Genomic DNA, 19,705 nt, shown 5'->3' with positions numbered 1-19,705 from the left:
AAGCGGGACATGCAAATCAAAAAGGCTTGGAATTCATGGATGGCCGGCCACGTGCATGCACGGCTGGCAGGAGGATGCACCGCTCCCTGCCTTGCCTGCTTTCCTAAGACTTTCTGGGAGCTGAACAATAAGCTGGTTCTAGACCTCGAAGGCTTGGTACAACGCAGGACCTGGTTGCTGTTGCCAATCACATCGGCTGGTCCAAGCACATTGCTTAGGTCTTTGCCTGCATCGCAAAAGACAAGCAGGTTGGGAAGCTAGAGCCTAGCAGTTACCCCACTGATTAGCCCACCCACCCAATACAGACTACTGTACGGTACGCAAATTCTGGCCTGTTTGGACTCTGGACGCGACTTTGTTGCTACGCTACCTACGCTCAAAAGAGTTAAATTTACGCAGTCCTCCGGCAAAACCTACTACTGTATATAGACAGTATGTGCTGCAATGGTGACTGTTTGTTTGGTGTGATTACCAAGAAACCTAGACAGACAGCTATGATTGAGGAGCAAGTCAATTGAAAATTTAGCTTTGTAAGTCGTGTACTGTATGCTGATCTATGCATCCTTGATTGTATCTTAGCCAAGACAGTTATTTGCTCCTCCGCTGACCCCCCCCCCTTCCTGTCCAAAAAAAAAAAAAAAAAAAAAAAAAGTACCGTACAGCAAGAAAGCCAAGACTTCAACACAGCCGGCTGGTCGCGCAAAGCCCAAGGTCTAGTCTAGACCCCACTCGATCGACGCCCAAATTTGGCCCCCCCCTGGATGCCATTCGCGGTCCAAATATTGTCAGATTTAGCCACAATGCCAAGTCCCTAAAGCAACAAACGCGCGCAGGGTCTACTCGATCTAGACTATTGTAGACCAGGCATCAGTTCGCTTGACCGAGTGCAGCTGACATACCTAGCTACGCTCCCGCGAGCTCAATCCTCAGTCAGCCCTTTCGACAAACGTCCGTGACTACCTCGCAGTTGTGTACACATCCGCTTTGGGCTACCTTCGGGGCGCCCTTCGGAACCAATTGACCCTTGCCTTATGGCACCTCCATCGGGTCTGAACAAGTCATCTTTACCATCGGATTCCGACTTACCATATACCAAGACCCTGGCTACCCGCACCGGCTCGTCGTCATATCTGGTTCCGGCTAGGCTGTCGGGTGCCACCGATGTCGACGTGAACAACCCGCGGCGCTTGCATCAGCAGCGTGATGACCGGAGCCGGAGCCGGAGGAGAGGCAAGCGTGCTTGGAAGAAGCTACTTTGGGTGAAGCAATCCTGTTAGTTCATCCCATTGACCCCTCCCCCTCTCCTTCGCGCACTCAGCCAACGAGGTTGAATATCTACTAAACGGATTCCCATTTTGGAGAACAGACCCGGACAATTACACTGATCAGGCCACGTTCCTCGAAAACCTACAGCGCAATCCACGCCTCCAGCCCTACCAATTCTGGCCTCTGGTCGCCGACTCGACTGTCATCGTTCAGCATGTCTGTTCCGTCATAATATTCGTTGCCTGCTTTGTAGGCATCTTTCAAGAGCGGATTAGTCCCATAACGGTTGTGAGCGTCTCCAGCTTCGAGACCTTTCTGGGGTGGTGCCTTTATGATCGTTGGGTCGGCCTCGAGGCTGCTGAGGGCGCCGGCGACAACGACGTCACCGAAAATCCCCCCAACGGGCGATCTTCGCCCCGAAAGCAGCGCTCCAGGTCCCGCGGGCCCAGACCAACGGGTGTAGGATTCACCTCGGAGCGGCCCCGGCTGGCTGTTGTCGGCAACAATGACCAACTAGGAGGAAGCCGGCGGGGCAGTTTGCTGTCCATCAGCGCGCACCCGCAGTCCACTTCGGCTAGCTCATTGGTCTCTACAGCCTCTCATGCGAGCGGAAACGGCCTATTGGCTACGGCAACGTCGCTGTCCCCAAAGCACAGGCCCTCTTCCCCCCTCCGAGGTGGAAGAGCACAGCTACGTGCAAACGCGCTCAAGTCGGCGCTTCTCATTTACTTCACTCTCCTGGGCCTCTCTCCGATTTTGAAGTCTTTGACCCGGTCCACGTCTTCTGACAGCATTTGGGCAATGTCCTTTTGGCTACTTGCCATCAACATTTTCTTCTTCGACTACTCGGGAACTTGGACAGGCGTTAATCATATATCTGTTGCGTCATTGTCTACCAATGCGGCATTGATGGCATCGACAGTTTTGGCAAGTCGCCTCCCGTCAACCGGGCAGGTGTTCGGCTTAACTATCTTCAGCATTGAGGTATTTGGCCTGTTCCCTGTGTTTCGACGCTATGCACGCCATCGGAGCTGGCGCTTCCACGTTTTACTCACATTTCTGCTCGTGGCGGGCGCCGGTGTTGGCGTTGGTCTTACGTTAGCCGGCAACGGCACCAACGCGGGTTTTCCGTGGAGGAGCGGACTTCTTGGCATGGTGGCAGCCTGTTTTATTGCCGCTATAGCGATGGGTGGGTGCAGCTGGTGGCTGCTCGGGCTGCAAAAGTACAAGAACGAAATCCATGGTCCTTGGGATCCAGCTCGTCCTGTTATCATCAGTAGGATGCATTGGGACGACGACTGACGCTTGAGGTGGTAAGACGAAATTTAGATGTTTTCATTCTATGCCCTGGCATACACTCGTCACGTGCTGACCAACTCAATATAGTAATCTGACAGGACAACAAGAGCTCTCAGGTACGGCCTAGCAAACCTACCTAGGTAGGTCAGCTGAGGCTGTATGCTCTATGCTAGTGTCTCCGTGGAGAGATGGACTTGACAAGTTTCATGGCGTTCTCACAGTAATCGCCAGAACCCCCGTACCTGGCAATAACTTGGTCGATGGCCACCTCGGTGATATCAACTGTACGATGCCTTCCGACGATAGCCGTGTTTCTAGTACTAGGTATCCGCAGCATCTCGGACTCTACTTCCCACCCACAGTCGGTCGCGATATCGGAAACCCAGGCCACGAGACTGGAATAGGCAGAGTGCGACTTGCTCTTGTCTGTTGGCCGTGGGGCCCGGAACCTGGCGCCGGTCAAGTTGTGACTGCAGCATGGGATGGCTAGGAATGGACATCCAGAAGCGGTGGCGATCAGCGGCGTCCAGGGAGTCAGCTCGTCTGCATGGTTGGATATGATGAAGGTCCCTTTGGGAAACACGCCATTGTGGACCCCCACGGTCTGTGGCGAGACTTCTACGTCATTTTTACCTGGAGAGACTTCCTGGCCAACGAGTGAGGGGATTAAAACCAATTCCTGCAGAGTTGGCTGACCATCTGCTTGAAGACCGTTGTAGACATGCCAAGATTTCCGAGCTCTAGCATCGAAACCCCAGCCACTATCTCCCACTCATTGTATCTTTGTCAGCCACAATTTCTAGAAAAGGATGTTGAGCAAAGAAATCAAGATGAAACATCAACTACGCAAGATCACACCAAGACTAACCGGTAACCTTCCAGGTTCAGGATATGGACCAGGAGGCCATTCCCGGCACCAATGTCCACAAAGCCTGGGAATTCGAGCGTCTTATACATCTCTGCCCAAAGTTCAATCAAGAATGCAGCTATGCAGAGATCTTCAAATACGTGCTTCATGGGGTCTGTAGATTCTGCCCACCCCCCGACAAGCTCCTTGGCATAGCGATCTCTGAGGCCCGAGTATCTGTCTTGTAGTGCCGACTTTGGAACTAATCTGTCATGATGCACTCGCTTAACGTAGCCATTGAGTTGGCCCTGGCCGAGCTTGTGTAGTATTGAGAGCATATTAAGGGCTGTGCTTTGCAGCCTGGGAGTCATTGACCCCTCGGGAAACAGCTGGTAGTGGATAGAGAAGGTGCCTTTGCCCTGCTCATCGTTCCACTCGTGAAGCAGACCAACGCCTCGGACTCGGGGATGATAGTAGGGAAACTCCTCTGTGGAATCCAGATGAGGGAGATAGAGCACGAGACTTCTCCTAATGCCTGTATCTGGGTCTTGAGCGGAATCCACATAGAAGGTGCAGCTCTGAATCATTGGACTGTCTCTCCTGGTGTTTCGTGGGATAATTTGTCGAAGATACGCTCTTTCGAGCCTGAACCCTTGCAGAGCCGGGCACCGAGGTAGCGTGGATTCCCCCTGCACAGGGCACACCTCGGCCTGGTCATGTTCGATCTCGGACAATATTTCCGCCCGGAACAGCCAGCTAGACAAGAGGTTTGGGTTTTTAACGGCATTAACCATGGCGTAATCAAAATGCACGAGGCCAAATTCGCAAGGACGGTGACAGATTGGGCGCCATGGTAGTAAATCGTCAGACTGGTCGCCAGCCGTCTGCAGACCACAAATGGCCGGTTTTGCATCGGGGCCGTATTCTCGGACCTCGCCGGTACTCATGGTTGCGTGTTTTTAGAAACAAAGAGAACAAAAAACTAAAATAAAAAAAGGAATAAGGCGCAACTTCGGATTATTAGCCTTCGTGTCTTGACTTACTATTGATTAGTTAGCGCGTATAGGCCTCAATAGGCCTCAGGCCAAGAACCAAGGCCACAAGGGAAATTTTGACTTTACACCCATGGCAGCCCGGCGGGGGTACAGTGGTGCACAGCATCATGTGGCTCAGCAACGCCACCAAGCTTTGGCTTGCGTCGGTTGCTATGCTGCTGACTAACGAAGAGAGGGAACAAGCAACAGGTACTTTGCCGCAAAGAAGGAGCCCGCCTTGTAGTGAAGGTACCTACCTACCTACCTAGGTACTTACTTGTCTTACTCCGTGGATACTACTAGGTACCTCCTTTGGGGAGCCTCAGGCATCACACACAAGCGGCAAGGACCAGTCACTGACCCACCCCCTCATCAACCAACCCAACCATTTGACCCATTTCGCCACCCTATTTGCCAACACCGATCTCTCCCTCACCCGCGTTTTACTACAAAACCATCACGGCAGGTCATCACTCGTAAAGCTAGCAAACAGTCTTTGTCTTCCAACCAAGAAGCCAACGCCTACCTAATCTCACACACCCAACCTCAAACCCATCACTTCTGCATCGCCAGAGCGAGACGCAACAGCCGTCGGTCGCTATCCCCAAACCCCTCGACACAACTCCCCACCCAAAGGACACCCCGAGAAAACAGGGTTTATGTCCATCGAAAATCTCCGGACTGTTGGTATGTTCTTGTGATTTATTTACCCTTGCAATTAGGTCTTCGCGAGGAAGCCTGCGTGTTCCGTAGCATCGACTCCGTAGCATGCAGTCTCTGCTCGCGAGGACAGCAAGCGACAACTAGCTACCATGTGCAAAAAAGTCAAGATTGAACACATGCTGACAGGGTCTTTCTACCCCACCTTTAGACCCCTTCGCCGAAGCCGACGAGGACACTGGTGATAAAACTAATGCGCAAGCGCAGTACATCCACATCCGCATTCAGCGTACGTATATATCTTTTATATCTCGTATCTTATCGTCTGGAAATCACATGGACCAGACAATGATACATGCGAATGCCCCCGGGGAATGATGTCCGCCACCTACAGTAATGCTAACACACCACAAATCAAAACAGAGCGCAATGGACGCAAAACCTTGACTACGGTGCAAGGCATCCCAAAGAAGTTTTCCCGCAAGAAGATCTTGTCCACTGTCAAGAAACAATTCGGTATGAGTTAGCTCTGTTCATGATCTTATGGTTTTACTGTTCTTTACAATGATAACATAGCTGACCCTCTTATCTACCATCTTCAGCTTGCAATGGCACCATCGTGACCGACTCCGAGATGGGCGATGTCATCCAGCTTCAGGGTGATCAACGCAAGGCCATGCACGATTTCCTCATCGACAAGAAGCAGGGGCTCGAGATGGATCCTAAGACCATCAAGATCCACGGTTTCTAGCACCGTCGTATCGGTTGCGCCCGTCGACCTCCCCAGATCTGTATGCTAGGGGCTCGCACCATAACGTTGCTTCCAAATACATTTTGGTATGCAATGGTACATGGCCGCGTCGCCTGCTAGCTCTCGACTCTTTTTGTCGGTTGGGGATCGACACAGCGTGCAGGATTCAACGAGTTTTAATGATGAGTGCAGTGAGATATCATTAGGATGGAGTTTTGGCATGTGGTTATCACCTGGTCTGGAAGGATGCCTGGTTGGTTTCATACGTTGATGATTGATCGGGCATTCATGCTCCGCCACCAGTATCTCCGTCATGCCTTTTTAAGCAGTAATGCAGTATTCTCCATCACAATGTCTTTAGTGTCTTGATTCTTGATGTAAATGCTTGATGCTGTGTGCTACCCGTAACCCTCTCGCAAACGCCCTTCCATATCGATTATCCTTTCGATGATGGATCTTGCCTGTCTCATGAAGGTTATGGCAGGAACCGCCGGATAGCTTTGAGCCCTGTCCGAATGCAGTTGAGCCAACAAGCAAAGCATGCTCGCGAAACTGGCGATAGAGAAAACGCTGATGGATATGTTGGTCTCTTTGCGAATGTTGATCTTGCGTTGTGTTGTGTGGTAAATGGCGGTCAAGATGGTTGCTATAGCTATCCAGGCTGGAAGTAACAAGCGATCATCTTGTGAAGATCCTGCCAAGTAGAGTACCCAAGAAGTCAAGTACCCATTCAAAGCATTTACTGCTAGCAAGCGGACTATAGTAGCCTGCGGTGTATAATTCAAAAGCCTGGTTTTGGTGGGAGTTTTTGGGAACATTTTAGTTGAGAAGTTATTCAGGGAGTTTAACAAAAGTATCATGCATGCAACGGAAGGGAAGGGGGAGACAGGAGCATAAACTAACCAGCGAGACATGAGACAATCAGTAAAAAAGAAGGACAAATAGCCAGATGCGCCGCACTGTTTAGTCGGGAACCATGGCGGTGGTTAGCAAGTTAGTCAAGAATATAAATCCACAATACTCCCCAAATATTAGTTTCAAAAAGAACCGCATCCAGTTCCAGTCTCGTGGGTGTGCTAGGTAGGTAATCAAAAAGTACTACGCACCCATATAATGGCCAGCAAGACCTCCACCTGACCAGAATATCGTCTCATTTCCCCCTCGCCGCGGCTCCGGTGCTGCAGGCCGACGTACAAGGCATCCTGCAACCTCAGCAAGAGACGCAACACGGGCGGGATGGCGAACCACACGGCTGGGGCGATGGAGAGGAGCCGACAGGCGAAGAGCGGGGAGTGCCAGGGTGCAGGCACGCCGAGGAGGACGGCGATACGAGGATGCATGAGCGAGGGGCCGGCGACGGGACAGCCGTTGATGTCGGTTACGGGCGAGGGCGGAAGGTGCGAGGCTGCCGCTTTGCTGCCGGCCATGCCGGTTATGGCCTTATTTCTGTATACGGTCGTGCCATGATGGCGTTTGGTGGTGCCGATAGGCCGCTGCTGCACCGGCATAGGTGCGCGCGCGTGCGGGTTCAAGTCTTTTTTTGCTTGCCTCTCTTGGGCTCCCTTCCCCTCCCTTGTGAGTGTTGTTTTATGCGTGGGTGCCTGAGCCGCCCCGGTAGATTTTGTCGTCCGACGACTGGGACGTCTGGCTGGCGTGCGTTTACGTGAACAGGCTTGGGTTGGAGCGAGAGTGGGCTGAAAGGTTGAGGTCGAGAAGCCTTATTTGTATGTCGATTCCGACAAGTGAATATGTGGGAGTGGAATTTGTGGTGGCTTTTGAAAGCAAAGAGGTAATACAAATTCAATTGAGTCGAGATTTTTTTTTCAAGTACAGGCTAGCACAATGCTGTATTGTGCGGTATCTTTTCGACTTGGAGCCCAAGGAAAGCAACTTGCCCATCCATCATGGTTGGTTGTAAGGTGTTAGGTAGGTACCTGACCTTTAACCCCAGGAAGGTTGTACACATGATGGCTCCTGAGGACCGACCGTCACAAAACCTACCAGGTTTGGAGGGTCCTGCTACGTAAGGCAGTGGGGCGATTCGTTTACTTAGTAGTTAGTACAGTAGGTACCACCAGATAGGCACTGAAGAACCCAGTGCTGCCCCATGTAAGGTACAGCTGTCCGTCTTCCCCTGCTGAAGCTAGGATATCTTCTTATCGCCAGCCCGATAAGAGTTTTTCTTGATTCCTCAGCATAACTCACGTAGGACTGAATCTTTCAGTCTTTTTGCGCACTAAAAGACGAGCACCAGTGCAGATCCTAACCCTCAACATTGTGGCACTCGAAATCGCGTGCCAGAGTTCTTTGAATATCCCGGACGGGATCGCGCCGAGGAGGTGTTGTTGGTTGGGCGGCAAGGCAGCGCCGACACTCGGCAGAAAAAAAGCGAAAGACTTGGGCTGGGCTATCCGGTGTCCTTGGAGGCAGCTCTAAGGAATCTAGGGAGCAAATCACATATTACAGTAGCTTGGCTAGGCAGCTGTCTCCATTAGCTATCCGTTCGAATACTCCAGACGTCTGTCTCATTTACTGCGGCACGCAACAATGTCTGCATCCGGCAACGCCTCCCGGAAGGCGGCGAGGCAGTTTGCCCAAAAGACGGCCAACTCTCGGACCGCACGCGCCGCCGCTCAGCAAGGGAACAGCGCTCAGATGATGGACAGATCGATAGTCGGTTCTTTCATGCTTCCTGGTACGAACGCGCCCGCTTTTCTCGACTGGCCCCTGGGGTCGGCCTTCCACATTGTGCCAATCGAGACATTGCCTCCGAAAGCCCGTACGTGTGTGAAGCCCAAAAACTAACCAACCGCATTGCGCGTCGCCAACAGGAACTTTGATAGCACCTCCCGTTTTTCGATCGATTTTCCAAAGCCCCAGGGACGGCCTAAAGTTGCAATTGGACCGTCTCAAGGTCAAGCCGTTAGACGCCTTCCGCATCGTGTCCTCGTACATCGCCTCTAAGCCATCCGTGCTCGCCAGCGGGCGCCTCCAGATCCAGCGTGGCAAGATCGTGCCGACTGCCAAGGAGCTGCACCGCTCGCTCTCCGAGGCCTTTGCGGCCGGTGACCTCGATACTCTGAGGAGGGTGTGTATGCCGAACCTGTACCAAACGCTGTCCGCCAAAGTCTTGCAGCGGCCGGCAGGCATACGTAGGCAGTGGGAGCTTATCACCTATACCGGCACTTTGATGTACCCGCGGATCGCCGACCATAAGCTCATGGAAATACCGCGAAGGGACGGTACCAGGGCGACAGCTCACCAGGCCGTCGTAACCATCCGCAGCCGGCAAAGGCTCACCCAGTTCGACAAGACCGGTGAGATCACTGGCCAGCCCAAGGAGCTCGACGTGACCGAGCACCTCATCATGTTGCGCGAACTCGACTCGAATGCCCCGACCCCCGGCGACTGGAAAGTATTTGGCTACGCCGACGAAGCCACCTATGAGGGCTGGCAGGCAGAAAAGCGCGGCCTGGAGATTTTGGCGAAACAAGGAGGGGCCCAATGATAATGGGACGGTCTGTTTGCCCTTCCGTGCGTTTGGCCCAGTCAGTCAACCAGCTACAAAAAAAGCCCCTGCCTGCCTGGGTCTTTGCTCATGTATGTATAACCTTACCTACTTAAAGTGTATTATATGGAAACCCGACTGGCTGTCGATATCAAAGGGAGGTGGTTACTTCCTCATCAACTCTGCTACACATCTCAGCTTGAATGATAGACAAGAGAATCACCATCTAATAACACAAAATCCATGTACTATTTCACTTTGGACAAAGTTTCAAAAATATACAGATACCCGCAAACCGATCTCTTTGTATTTTTATGATACCGCCTATGTCTAATCAAAAAGTGTCGAGAAGAAAAGAAAGGCTAGACCGCTGAGACGGACATATACTTGGCGGCTTCGTATTCACCACAAATTGTTGAGCGTGCGAGCGCGTGATCCTTCCTTTCATGTCCGACCCAGCTGCCTACCTGCTCGTGTCGTCTGGTTGACAATGGGCTTTAGACAAACATGTTAAATGCCACCAGGCTCAGATCATCTCCTTCACGCCCAGCCGACATAAGCATTAACCCGCATCTGCTTATTGACATACGTTCACCACCCAATCCTTGGTCTATTAACCACTCGGAGCTTTTGTTCTGACCTCTACCGTCCTCTGCACGGGCAAGACTCGAGACACTTGTCACGGTGCAGAAAGTTGCTTGCTTGCTCGCTTGGTCAATAGAAGAACTTGCCGACTTTGCCACTGATCCCCGGCTCCTGCTCCGTGATGGAGTCCTCCTCGCGCAATTCTCCATCTTCATACTCAGGCTCGGCTCGGGCCGGCAGCGCCACCTCTGCCATAGGCCGGTCGAAGGCGGTGAACGGAGCTCCTATCATTTTGGCTCTGACGAAGAGGAAGCCGACGCGGCCCAGCATGGCAAGGAAGGCAAAGATGAGGCCTCCGGCCGGGGCGGCCACAAATGCACCAAACACGCCCCAGTCGCCCGTGTACAGGCCCTGCTGCAGCAGGATGAGCTCGCCGCCAGCCTGTGCGCTGCCGTAGTACGCGGTGCCGAAGATGAAGACGGACAAGATGCCTCCGAGCCCGCCGCAGACGACGTCAAAGCCGCGCCACCAGTAAAAATAGTGGTCCGAGAGGCCCAGAACCAGGACGGGGATGGTTGAGGCCGAGACGAGGTCCGAGATGAGGTATATCTGGAGGATGCTGGGCGCACGCAGGGCGATTACGATGACGGGAATCATGACGAGCACGACGGCGGCCCGGATCGGCCACACGCCCAGACGGTTGCGGAACAGGTCGTTGGAAGCCGAAGACACCATGGCGCTCTGCAGGCTGTCAAAGGCGGCCGTGCTGAGCGTCACAGCCATGAGCAGCACCATGCCGACGACCCAGTTGGGCAGCTGCTGAAGCAGCATGAAGAAGGCGACGGAGCCGTCTGCGTTATCAGGGCCGGGCCATGCTCCTGACCAGACGGCTACCAGTCCCGTGACGCCAACAAGAGTGAGGATGCAGAGGATGGCGCCGGTAGCCAGACTGATGCCAATCCACAAGTCCTTGTCGGTCTTCGAGGCGAAAGTACGCAGCCAAAAGCTGGACAGGAAAAAGTCGTTGGTCAAGATGGCTACGGGGAGAATGTAGAGGAGCTGCCAGCCGAGCAAGGTGGGCTTCGTCAGCCCGGATGAATCGATCAGGGCAAGGTCGATACGGGTCTCGACGCCAATAGCAATGGTTGCAATAAGTATCAGGCCGAGGACCATTGCGCCTTGGACGTTGTCGGTCAAAAATGAGATCTTGAAGCCGCCCATGGATGTGTAGGCCGTCGTCACGATGCACTGCACAATCATGACGGGCAGAGGGTTCATGGTCGTCAGTGTGCTGATAACCTGCCCGATGGCGGACAGCTCGGCGACCATGTACAAGAACAGCGTGACGAGTGACATGAAGCTCAGGTATAATGCTGTGACTTTGCCGTAGCGCTCTCTCGTCCACTCGGTGAGCACGAAGCCCTCAGGGCACTTGTTGCGGATCTTGGGCCCCAGCGCGGCAAAGATCAGCAGCGGGAGGGCCGATGAGAGCGCATATACCACCACGCCCTGCACTCCCGTGATGGTGGCAAGTTGTGGGTACGAGAAGAGGATTCCGGATCCGATGGCTTTGGATGCGTTAGCATACAAAACAGAGGGGTGGGGTCAGGGGCTGGGGGTTTGGAATGGCAGCGGCAGCACGTTTCCCACGCAAGCATTATCTTGATCGAGTAATCACGGTACAATCTCAGCCTCGTCTCGGCAGTTTACGACCCATTGCTCCCCGTCCCCATAGAGACAGCGCCACCAAGGGCTGCATCTCTAGAAACGATAAGAGCACTGCGAGTCCTGCGTCGATTCGGCGCCCGTAGTGAGCCGCAGTCAGTCCCAGAGGCCTCACCTCGACGAGCGGCAGGTTCCACGGCATGAAAAGGCCTGGAAAGTTCCGCGGTTCGAGGAGGAGACGCCTCTGGTGACCAGATGGTTCTGAATACTCACCGCCTATGGGCTCAAGTTCCCGACTTTGCTCCGACCGGCCGACTTGGTCCGTCCGCGTCCAGTCGACCGCCGCTCGTCCGTCGTCGTTGCTTGTCAATCAAATGATTGGTTGCGTGAGACGCCACCGCCATCGGTTGCCAAACGTAGACGACCAAACCATGCGTGCTACATAGCGGCCGTCTTGTCCTGTGTCATCACTCACCCGAGGCAATGAAGTTCAGAGCCAGTGGAAACGCTGAGTGATGGCAAAGACGCGTTAGTGTCAGAACTTTGAACTGCTATCAAACGAAGCATATGGGGAAAACCAGGGCATAGGAGTGGGAATGAAGAATAAGTTCGCAGTGCTGGGTAGGTCCTGAGCCATATCCAACGGCTCCGAAGCTTTTGCATTTTCTGACCAGTCTGAGTTCTGTTCCCCGCAAGGAAATCGGCTTTTGGTTGGTTTCTCATGGTCCAAGCAATGCCAGACCCAAGAAGACTGCGATAAACATGCACATTGGTTAGATATCTCATCTACAAATCACGTATGCTCTGTGCTTTTCAATTGATGCTTACAGGAAGGCTCCATATGTCAAATAGACAATGGCGTTAGACGCCTCGAACGATGGTTGGCCCATCTTTGTAGTTGAAATAAGATAGTCGTGAAGCCTTGTGCACTCTTCGTCTTTGTGCTGTCTAAGAGAACAGGCTATTCGACGACAACATCAAAAAAGGTGTCTTGGGGGTGGAGCAGGTTTGTTGTAATGAAAGGCGAAGAAAACTTTAACGTCCCATGAGCAGATAGGGATTTCTTAGGGTAGCAATGAACGCGCCTAGCGAAGACAAACGTGGGGGCGGGCTTTATTATTAGTAGCGAGCCCCCACATTGGAGACTTGACCATTACTGATACCTTTGCATAAAAGGATTTAGCCAGGCACCTGTTGAACCTCAACGCGATCATGAATTTGGTATCTACCTAGCAACAAAAGAGCCCTGGCGAGAGCAAAGCTACGTGACAAGTGAGCTCTGCGAGAGACACAGGATGGAAAACATGGCAAGAGAAATAAAAGAGATGGGGAAATGACAAGAAGAAAATACACCCTGAAGACCAACCAACTTTTCTGGAGGCAAAGCCTTTGTCTGACACCCCAATAGACCCCGAACTGTCCCACTCTGGAAGGAACTCGAAGTCCTAAGCCCACCCTTGTTCTTGTCCACATGCATTCCTGTGATGGGTAACAACCTCCAAGAAAAAAAAAACATTCGGATTTGGAATCCACCCTGTACAACTTCAATCAACACCACGAGTAGACAGCTGCAAAACAAAATGTCTGCCAGCACAGACGATACGAAAAGTGACGGTATCCAGGTGCAGATCCATCAAGGAGTAGAGCAGAACAGAAATGGTACCAAGGGGCCAATGTCAGGCGAAACAAAGACCGGCCAAAATGACAACTGAATGAAGACAAACACGTCCCGAAATTGGCGAGTGTCAAACCAGAAGGGCCGTCTCGGTCACGGCTTTTTTTTTCAGAGTAAAATTGCGTTTTTAACAACAACGCAGTCCAGATAAACTGGAAGTTATGAGATCAACGGTGTACACATGCGCGCTTCGTGATGGATTCTTACACCCATGAATAGCTAATGCTTGCATGTCTGCCAGGCTTTGCTTGGCTTTAGCTTGTCCGATTTTGCAATCAATGTTCAAGAATTGTGGAAGTCGGCGAGGGGCGCTCCGCCGAGATGGTTTGAGTTGTCTTGGTTATTGTGCCTTGCGCGCGTGGGGCTAGACATTCCTTCATTGGCGCTCCTGTCAATGTTGAAGTTGCTTGTGGTCGGCGACGGATATGCCGGCGTGTAGTATGGCGCCATACCTGCGCCCATGTGGTTCGCTGTCATGGGATTGCCAGCCAGAGGGTTCGGGACGAACGACATGTGAGGGAAGAGGGCACTGTAATATGCTGCGTACTGACCAAAAGAGTCCGGCGTCGCCTGGGGCGTCATGGGCATTCCCTGAAGATGAGCCTGCGGTCCATATGGCGAAGGTGGCGTGGCGACGTAGTTCTGGGGGTTGAACGATGTTTGCATGGGAGTAGGGTACGGGTAAGGCCAATGCCATCCAGCAGATGCCGACGACTGAGCCCCGCCAGGGGAGGAAGGCACAGTCAAAGAGGCTACCATATGACCGAATCTGCTCTCTGATGCTTCGGGCGTTGCGGGAGCCACAGGATTAAGAGGCATTATGGTGCCAGCAACCTCTGTACGGAGGCGTGGCAGGTACCGAGAAGGCACGCGTCGTGGAGAATGCTTGTCTTTGACAACCTTGCGTTCTACACGAAGGCGGCTGCCCTCGTGAATGAAACCGTGCTATTAGTAGCTCTAATGTCAGTGGTCTATCTCGCCTGTTCAGGATCAATAGATTCATCCATTCTGACTTACTAAAGCAGCGATTGCAGCCTCTGGCGTATCTGGGCGATCGAACTCGATGAAGGCGAAAGGTTGCTCAACTGACGATCATGTTAGCGAACTGCATGAATTGACACATGTGGCTACAACATACTGGTAGTTCCGGTTCTCTTGATGATCTGGACCCTGTTGACAGTTCCAATAGCCGAAAACAAGTCCGCTACCTGCTCTTCGGTGATATCACGAGGGAGATTGCCAACGAACACAGAACGCCGGTCAACTTCATACTGAGTGAGGTAAGCTTCATCGGCATCATGACGTCGGAGAATGCCCGACCTTCTCTCCTTCAAACCATCGGGGCGGAAAGTCTCCACGCGGTAGGCATCATTGTGTCGGAAGTACTACACATGTTTTCGTCAGTGAACAATCTGGAAGCTTTGAGGTCTTGGGGTTGCCTACAGCTGGAAGGTCACGGCTGAGGTCGAAGTTAGAGAATTCCACAAGTACCGCGCCTCGGATACCTGTGGCTTCCTGGGTACGAGCATCCGGTATCTCTACCTTGGATATGGCACCGAAAGGCTCCAGAGTACCACGAGCTTCTTCAAGCGTGATTTGACTGCCGTAACGCCGGGAAACAAGGAAAGCACCTAGAGTGTTCTGAGTCAGATGCGCCATCCACAATTTCTTTTCCATCGCCACAGCCAGACTTCTACGTACGGTTAGCCTTCACCATTTCGGTGCGACAAGAACGACCGAGAATCTGAGTTCCTCTCCCTTGGTCCACTGCGGCTTTCGCATCCTCGTCTTTCTGTTGGGTCAATTTTGAGTGGTCAGTGTCCGCATGTTCTGGAAGGAGGAAACCTGTGTCTAATTTCCCGGGCAAAGAGAAAAGAAACAAATGCTCGACATCCTACCGTGTACTGGCAAAAGGCAAACGGCATCTGGTCTTTATCACGTCGAATTTTGACAAAGACAGTTCCATATTTGCTGAACTCCCGGGTGATAGCAGCTTCAAGAGATTGATCATCCTGGAGCTGGGGCAAGCTGGAGCTGGTTGTTAGCAAAGGCATCACTATTTTCCTGGGAGAGCGACAAGTTCTGTACTTACTTGGCTACAAAGACACATGCAGTAGAGGGGTAAACCCCTTGGGCATCAACACCACCAACGTGATGCCGAGCGCTCAGATTGGAGGGCCGAGGTCGGAGGGTTACTGATGTTCCAGTCAAAGGCCCAGAAGTGCCCACGGCGCTGGGTGGCTTTTCAGGTCCGGGAGTGTTGATAATATTACCAACGTCCTTCTTTCCCCCGCCGGTTTGATTCTGCGCCTCCAGGAATACGTCGCCAGAAGGCTGCAGTCCTAGTTGAAAGCGAGAGCTAAAATGATTCCCATTAGTGTTTGCTCAGAGATCATGTCTCTTTCACGACTTACTCATTATTCGCGACAGTGCGGTCTGTATCTGTCAGAGACGAACGTGGCCTGTGGCGTGCCTGATCGTAGCCGGAATAGCTGGACCTAATGGGGGAGCTGTTCAAACTCATTGTACTCAGACGAGCGCCAGCTAGATTAGTGTTAGTAAAGACGCTTGGTTGGGGACTGAAGCACAGATTCGCAGTTGACTGCTTTTCTAAGAGAAGGAAAAAAGATGGGCCTCCTCCAAAGCGAAAAGTGATTTCCTCAAGATATATATATATATATATATATATATATATGCATTAGATGTCGAAAACCTCTCACCTTCGTCGATATCTCCCGTGGATGAAATGATGCTCGGACAACCAGTCGAGCGAAAGTGTAGGATTGATCCAGGGCTGCTGGAGTTATTGGCGGTAGGACCTGCCTGTGGGTTGAAGGCATTGCCGGAAATGGCACGGTCATTATGCTCGGAAGAGCTTGCCATGTTGTTATGTCTCGTAGAGCCCTGCTCCCAAGAGGACAAGGTAAATGAACAAGAGCTAGCTGCCAGTGCAGTGGGGGCATACGTATGGTCGAGAATATGAAAGTGATTACTTTGGCAAGAAACCAAGTCTTCCAGACTGTAAAGGATATGTTGAGTGAAAATGGTGGGAGAGAGGGGTTCCTATCGCCACAGACGACAACGAGGAACCAAGAGGCTCGTAGAAAGATGAATTGGGAATGATGATAAGACAAGATAGGCATCCACGATATGGTGCCAACAACCAATAACAAGAAAAGGAAGGCCTTTGCCTTGTGATGGCCCGGCTATGACAGAATAAGAAAGATCGTGATAGTCGTGCCGATGGAGAAGTCTGGGCGGAACCTGAAGAAAAGAAGGAACAAGGAGGGGAAACGGATCCTGGTATGAGAAATTGTGGGAAAGATTTTTGTTTCTTGGGGGGAAATTAAAGTGTCAACCGCCCAGATCCAGAAGTTGCCCGGAGGAACCCAAGTTAGAGCTCTTCTTTTTGAGGGCGCTGTTGGTGGGCCTGGTCCGCAGGTATTGGTCTGTTTGTTGCTGATGGTATTGGGTTCCCTGAAAGGAAGGAGCATTGTAGCCCTCTCCGGTCGTGCCCTCCTTTTGACCCAGGGAAGGAAAGTACACAAATACCGTCCCACATCGGGTGTGGGGGTAAGCCTGAGCAAGCCGACGTCTGCTTTGATACCATACGGGCTGGTTGACATCCGTAACTTCCCCTGCAGATTTCTATTCGCAAGGTTGGGTAAAACATAAGATACCTTACCTGGTTAGGTAGGTCTAGGTAGGTAGTCACCTAAAGTGGGTAGGTAATTAGGCAGTTTATTCATTATGTTATGACGGCAGCTTCCCAGCAGCATACATTCAAAACAATTCGACCCCGGCAGCCATTTGCTGCTTAATCTCACCAAATGTACGAGATTCATAATTGTAGGTAGTTATTTCCCAGTCCAAGGCCGAAGCATCAAATGATGAGGCTTCAAAGACTTTGCAGTCAGGCGTGCTCGAACTGTGAATGTAAAGGGGGGAAGCCTTATGCATGGCTCATAAGACCTTTGTTCCGCTTTATAGGTGCTGGTAGCTCTACTCATAGCATGCTGGTACCCAGATAATGAGCGGAGTTCTCATCGGCGCTTGACGAGGGACGCGTCTATGAAGTGCCTGTCGTCCGCCTACATAATCTGCAGACAACGAGACGGAAACCAAACCATACGATCAGCGTTTTCCCAGTAGGGAGGGGGGCTTGGATCCTAGGTATGCAAAAAGCAGCTTTATGCCATAGGTATCTACCTAGGTAGTTTATTTACTTATCGAGTACTATAGATAGTTGCAGACCTTGTTTGAATCGTTCAGCTTGCTATAAAAATGAGGGCTTAATTTGTGTTGACGGCGCAGTAACAATAAGATATGTCTAGGAATATATATTTGAACCTAGACGGGTAGTCAATAAGTTCAACTCTGAGCTATCACGGCGACCGGGCTGTGTAACCAAGGTCAACGGTCTGAAATCCTCTCTGATTAGGGATATAAGGTCGCATGTCTGTGGCCTGCTGATGTCTTTGTTTTACATACACTTCTGGTGAATCTCCTTATTGTTGGCACGAGCACAAGTGCATGTAAATTGATTTGATATTTGTCGTATCTGGAGAGGAGTCCTGAATTACGGTTGACTGGGCATCTCCTTGAAGTCTTTACATACGTCACACGTACCTCGAGGTACACGATAGTGAATTGTCGAGATGACAAACAGTGGTGTCTGATGAGATATTATGATAGGGCCCGCCAGGGTGCCTACCAGGTTCAGGTTGAATGTAGCCCCATATTTAAGAGATGCGCTTATATAAGCAAAAGAGTCAAAGCTTGGCTCTGCTACCTTGACGCTTGAGGTACCTTTTTAGAGTGGGTCCTGAAGTTGTCCCTGCGAAAAGCAGGGTGTATCTACCAGAGAGGAGCTTAGCCTCGTTGCACTCGCTCGGTATAGCTTCATTCCTAGGGAGAAAGACAGCATCCAGCATCATTTACACAACCCATAGCGCTCGGCCGGAAAGACTACAGCGTCTCAATCGGACCACGCAATCAAAGAGCTCTTGGGAAAGGTTGGAGTCAAAAACATGCACTTTGTGATCTGAGCCACTGGGCTCGCTCTTCTCGCCAACCGATCGAGTCCTCATCGGCACCCCGAACCACCATCACACCCATCGCCAACGTCACTACAGCCGACACAATGCACGCCACAATATGCCTCAGGAGAGGCTTCTGGAGCCGAAGCATCGATGAGCTGAAGCGCCAAACACAATTCGTAATGAATATGGAAGGCATCAAGGGGCCTTCTGGTCCGTTGGAGCTGCACTCGTTCCGCGACCCCGAATCCGTCCAAGCTTGCAAAGCCATGTCGGATAAGGACGTCGGCGGCTATTCCAGATCCCATCTCGATTGGGTTGGCCCAGACAGGTCTTCTTCCCAAGTCCAAGTTGCCAAAAGCAACGATTTGGAACCAACCGCCTACGCCCGATTCCACGGCTCCATATCTACACGGCTACCAAGCACCCGCCCAGACATAGAAAGATCCGGATTCGCTGGATGGAGGACGCTGGACAGAGGAAGAACGATTTTTGGCAAGAGCTTGTGGAACATTGATCAATACACGTACCTCGCAATGCGCATCAAGTCAGATGGGAGGAGTTACCTAGTCAACCTGCAGACCGAGTCGTTGATACCAACAGATCTGCACCAACATCGCCTGTTTGCGAAACGACCTGGCCAGTGGGAAACTATCCTGGTCAAGTGGAACGACTTTGTCAGGACGAATCATGGTTTCGTCGTCGAGCCGCAGGCGGAAATATTGAGGCAAAAGGTGCGCTCAGTCGGCGTAGGTTTGACAGACCGTGTGCCGGGCCCTTTTGAGCTGTGCATTGAGAGGATATGGGCAACCAATGATGAGCGGGACGCAACGGACAGCGACCGAGGCCTTGCAAGATCAAGCGGGCTCAGGAGCAAGCAAGGAGAAGCCATCGAGTGGGAAACCTCCTGAGATACTTCATCAAGAGAATTGAAACGGCAGCGCGGCTAGATAACAGTACCGATTCTAGTGCTGACCGACTTGGGAAGACAGACCGCTCACAGAGCGGGACCGACTTCGCTTTAAGCATAACCTCTTGCATCATGTCATACGAGGGTCAATTTTTTCAGCACCAGGAAAAGAAAGGCCTTTTCAAAGAGCCTTACCTGTGGGCCCACCCGTAGAGGCGAGCCGAATGCAGGTAAAATATCTTAAGTAAGGGAGAGACCGAGAATCTCTCGTGTAATACTTGGTGTACACACATATATCTATCCTTGTACATATCACTTTGTGCTACTATATTGGCAACAGAAAGGAGCTGCCACGAAAGAAGTTACGCTTGATCTCCTAGGAAATGCTTCAGTGTACCCATACTTTCATGCGACATGAGCTAGTAGATGGAATTAGATAAAAATATGTATCGTGCCGTACGGTGTA

The 19,705-nt window shown here is 51.8% G+C and overlaps 9 protein-coding genes across 9 annotated transcripts; 4 read left to right on the top strand and 5 right to left on the bottom strand.

Moving 5' to 3' along the window:
* Window positions 1–438: 438 nt before the first annotated feature.
* MGG_03716 (phosphatidylinositol N-acetylglucosaminyltransferase subunit C) lies at window positions 439–4,428 on the top strand. The gene is made up of 3 exons (XM_003716117.1): window positions 439–1,272; window positions 1,367–2,579; window positions 2,653–4,428. Exons 1-2 carry the CDS (start codon window positions 1,032–1,034, stop codon window positions 2,566–2,568), a joined length of 1,443 nt encoding a protein of 480 aa, XP_003716165.1. The 5' UTR covers window positions 439–1,031; the 3' UTR covers window positions 2,569–2,579; window positions 2,653–4,428.
* On the bottom strand, window positions 1,682–4,481 carry MGG_15289 (uncharacterized protein). Its single transcript, XM_003716116.1, has 2 exons — window positions 3,434–4,481; window positions 1,682–3,326 (listed from the first exon to the last, which is right to left on the bottom strand). Exons 1-2 carry the CDS (start codon window positions 4,357–4,359, stop codon window positions 2,735–2,737), a joined length of 1,518 nt encoding a protein of 505 aa, XP_003716164.1. The 5' UTR covers window positions 4,360–4,481; the 3' UTR covers window positions 1,682–2,734.
* A 340-nt stretch (window positions 4,482–4,821) lies between these two features.
* On the top strand, window positions 4,822–6,177 carry MGG_13474 (eukaryotic translation initiation factor eIF-1). Its single transcript, XM_003716115.1, has 4 exons — window positions 4,822–5,133; window positions 5,318–5,395; window positions 5,530–5,622; window positions 5,709–6,177. Exons 1-4 carry the CDS (start codon window positions 5,106–5,108, stop codon window positions 5,855–5,857), a joined length of 348 nt encoding a protein of 115 aa, XP_003716163.1. The 5' UTR covers window positions 4,822–5,105; the 3' UTR covers window positions 5,858–6,177.
* A 768-nt stretch (window positions 6,178–6,945) lies between these two features.
* MGG_13473 (uncharacterized protein) lies at window positions 6,946–7,284 on the bottom strand (the record flags this gene model as incomplete). The annotated part of the gene is made up of 1 exon (XM_003716114.1): window positions 6,946–7,284. One exon carries the CDS (start codon window positions 7,282–7,284, stop codon window positions 6,946–6,948), a length of 339 nt encoding a protein of 112 aa, XP_003716162.1.
* Window positions 7,285–7,976: 692 nt separating this feature from the next.
* MGG_03720 (uncharacterized protein) lies at window positions 7,977–9,671 on the top strand. Its single transcript, XM_003716113.1, has 2 exons — window positions 7,977–8,552; window positions 8,689–9,671. The coding sequence occupies exons 1-2, from the start codon at window positions 8,405–8,407 to the stop codon at window positions 9,363–9,365; spliced, it is 825 nt and encodes a 274-aa protein (XP_003716161.1). The 5' UTR covers window positions 7,977–8,404; the 3' UTR covers window positions 9,366–9,671.
* Window positions 9,672–10,079: 408 nt separating this feature from the next.
* On the bottom strand, window positions 10,080–12,456 carry MGG_03721 (urea transporter; the record flags this gene model as incomplete). Its single annotated transcript, XM_003716112.1, has 4 exons — window positions 10,080–11,518; window positions 11,661–11,711; window positions 12,091–12,123; window positions 12,444–12,456. 4 exons carry the CDS (start codon window positions 12,454–12,456, stop codon window positions 10,080–10,082), a joined length of 1,536 nt encoding a protein of 511 aa, XP_003716160.1.
* A 714-nt stretch (window positions 12,457–13,170) lies between these two features.
* On the bottom strand, window positions 13,171–16,173 carry MGG_03722 (uncharacterized protein; the record flags this gene model as incomplete). The annotated part of the gene is made up of 9 exons (XM_003716111.1): window positions 13,171–14,235; window positions 14,308–14,375; window positions 14,429–14,675; window positions 14,734–14,921; window positions 14,992–15,082; window positions 15,189–15,318; window positions 15,383–15,649; window positions 15,705–15,834; window positions 16,011–16,173. 9 exons carry the CDS (start codon window positions 16,171–16,173, stop codon window positions 13,573–13,575), a joined length of 1,947 nt encoding a protein of 648 aa, XP_003716159.1. The 3' UTR covers window positions 13,171–13,572.
* A 471-nt stretch (window positions 16,174–16,644) lies between these two features.
* On the bottom strand, window positions 16,645–17,135 carry MGG_17050 (uncharacterized protein; the record flags this gene model as incomplete). The annotated part of the gene is made up of 3 exons (XM_003716110.1): window positions 16,645–16,905; window positions 16,976–17,005; window positions 17,118–17,135. 3 exons carry the CDS (start codon window positions 17,133–17,135, stop codon window positions 16,645–16,647), a joined length of 309 nt encoding a protein of 102 aa, XP_003716158.1.
* A 984-nt stretch (window positions 17,136–18,119) lies between these two features.
* Window positions 18,120–19,670, top strand: MGG_03723 (complex I intermediate-associated protein 30). Its single transcript, XM_003716109.1, has one exon. It carries the CDS (start codon window positions 18,434–18,436, stop codon window positions 19,238–19,240), a length of 807 nt encoding a protein of 268 aa, XP_003716157.1. The 5' UTR covers window positions 18,120–18,433; the 3' UTR covers window positions 19,241–19,670.
* Window positions 19,671–19,705: the final 35 nt, after the last annotated feature.

This window comes from Pyricularia oryzae, chromosome 4 (assembly GCF_000002495.2).
Source record: "Pyricularia oryzae 70-15 chromosome 4, whole genome shotgun sequence".
NCBI lineage: Eukaryota > Fungi > Ascomycota > Sordariomycetes > Magnaporthales > Pyriculariaceae > Pyricularia > Pyricularia oryzae.
The sequence above is the reverse complement of the archived record's forward strand: the minus strand, read 5'-3'. Positions and strand labels throughout refer to the sequence as shown.

Excerpts from the sequence above, each read along its gene's own strand:
- MGG_03716 (XM_003716117.1), top strand. The coding sequence starts at position 1,032 with ATGGCACCTCCATCGGGTCTGAACAAGTCATCTTTACCATCGGATTCC. Across the intron at positions 1,273-1,366 it reads ACTTTGGGTGAAGCAATCCT|ACCCGGACAATTACACTGAT; the intron begins GTTAGTTCATCC and ends TTTGGAGAACAG.
- MGG_15289 (XM_003716116.1), bottom strand. The coding sequence starts at position 4,359 with ATGAGTACCGGCGAGGTCCGAGAATACGGCCCCGATGCAAAACCGGCC. Across the intron at positions 3,327-3,433 it reads CTGAACCTGGAAGGTTACCG|TGGCTGGGGTTTCGATGCTA; the intron begins GTTAGTCTTGGT and ends AGTGGGAGATAG.
- MGG_13474 (XM_003716115.1), top strand. The coding sequence starts at position 5,106 with ATGTCCATCGAAAATCTCCGGACTGTTG. Across the intron at positions 5,134-5,317 it reads CGAAAATCTCCGGACTGTTG|ACCCCTTCGCCGAAGCCGAC; the intron begins GTATGTTCTTGT and ends CCCCACCTTTAG. Across the intron at positions 5,623-5,708 it reads CACTGTCAAGAAACAATTCG|CTTGCAATGGCACCATCGTG; the intron begins GTATGAGTTAGC and ends TACCATCTTCAG.
- MGG_03720 (XM_003716113.1), top strand. The coding sequence starts at position 8,405 with ATGTCTGCATCCGGCAACGCCTCCCGGAAGGCGGCGAGGCAGTTTGCC. Across the intron at positions 8,553-8,688 it reads CGGTTCTTTCATGCTTCCTG|GAACTTTGATAGCACCTCCC; the intron begins GTACGAACGCGC and ends CGTCGCCAACAG.
- MGG_03723 (XM_003716109.1), top strand. The coding sequence starts at position 18,434 with ATGCACGCCACAATATGCCTCAGGAGAGGCTTCTGGAGCCGAAGCATC.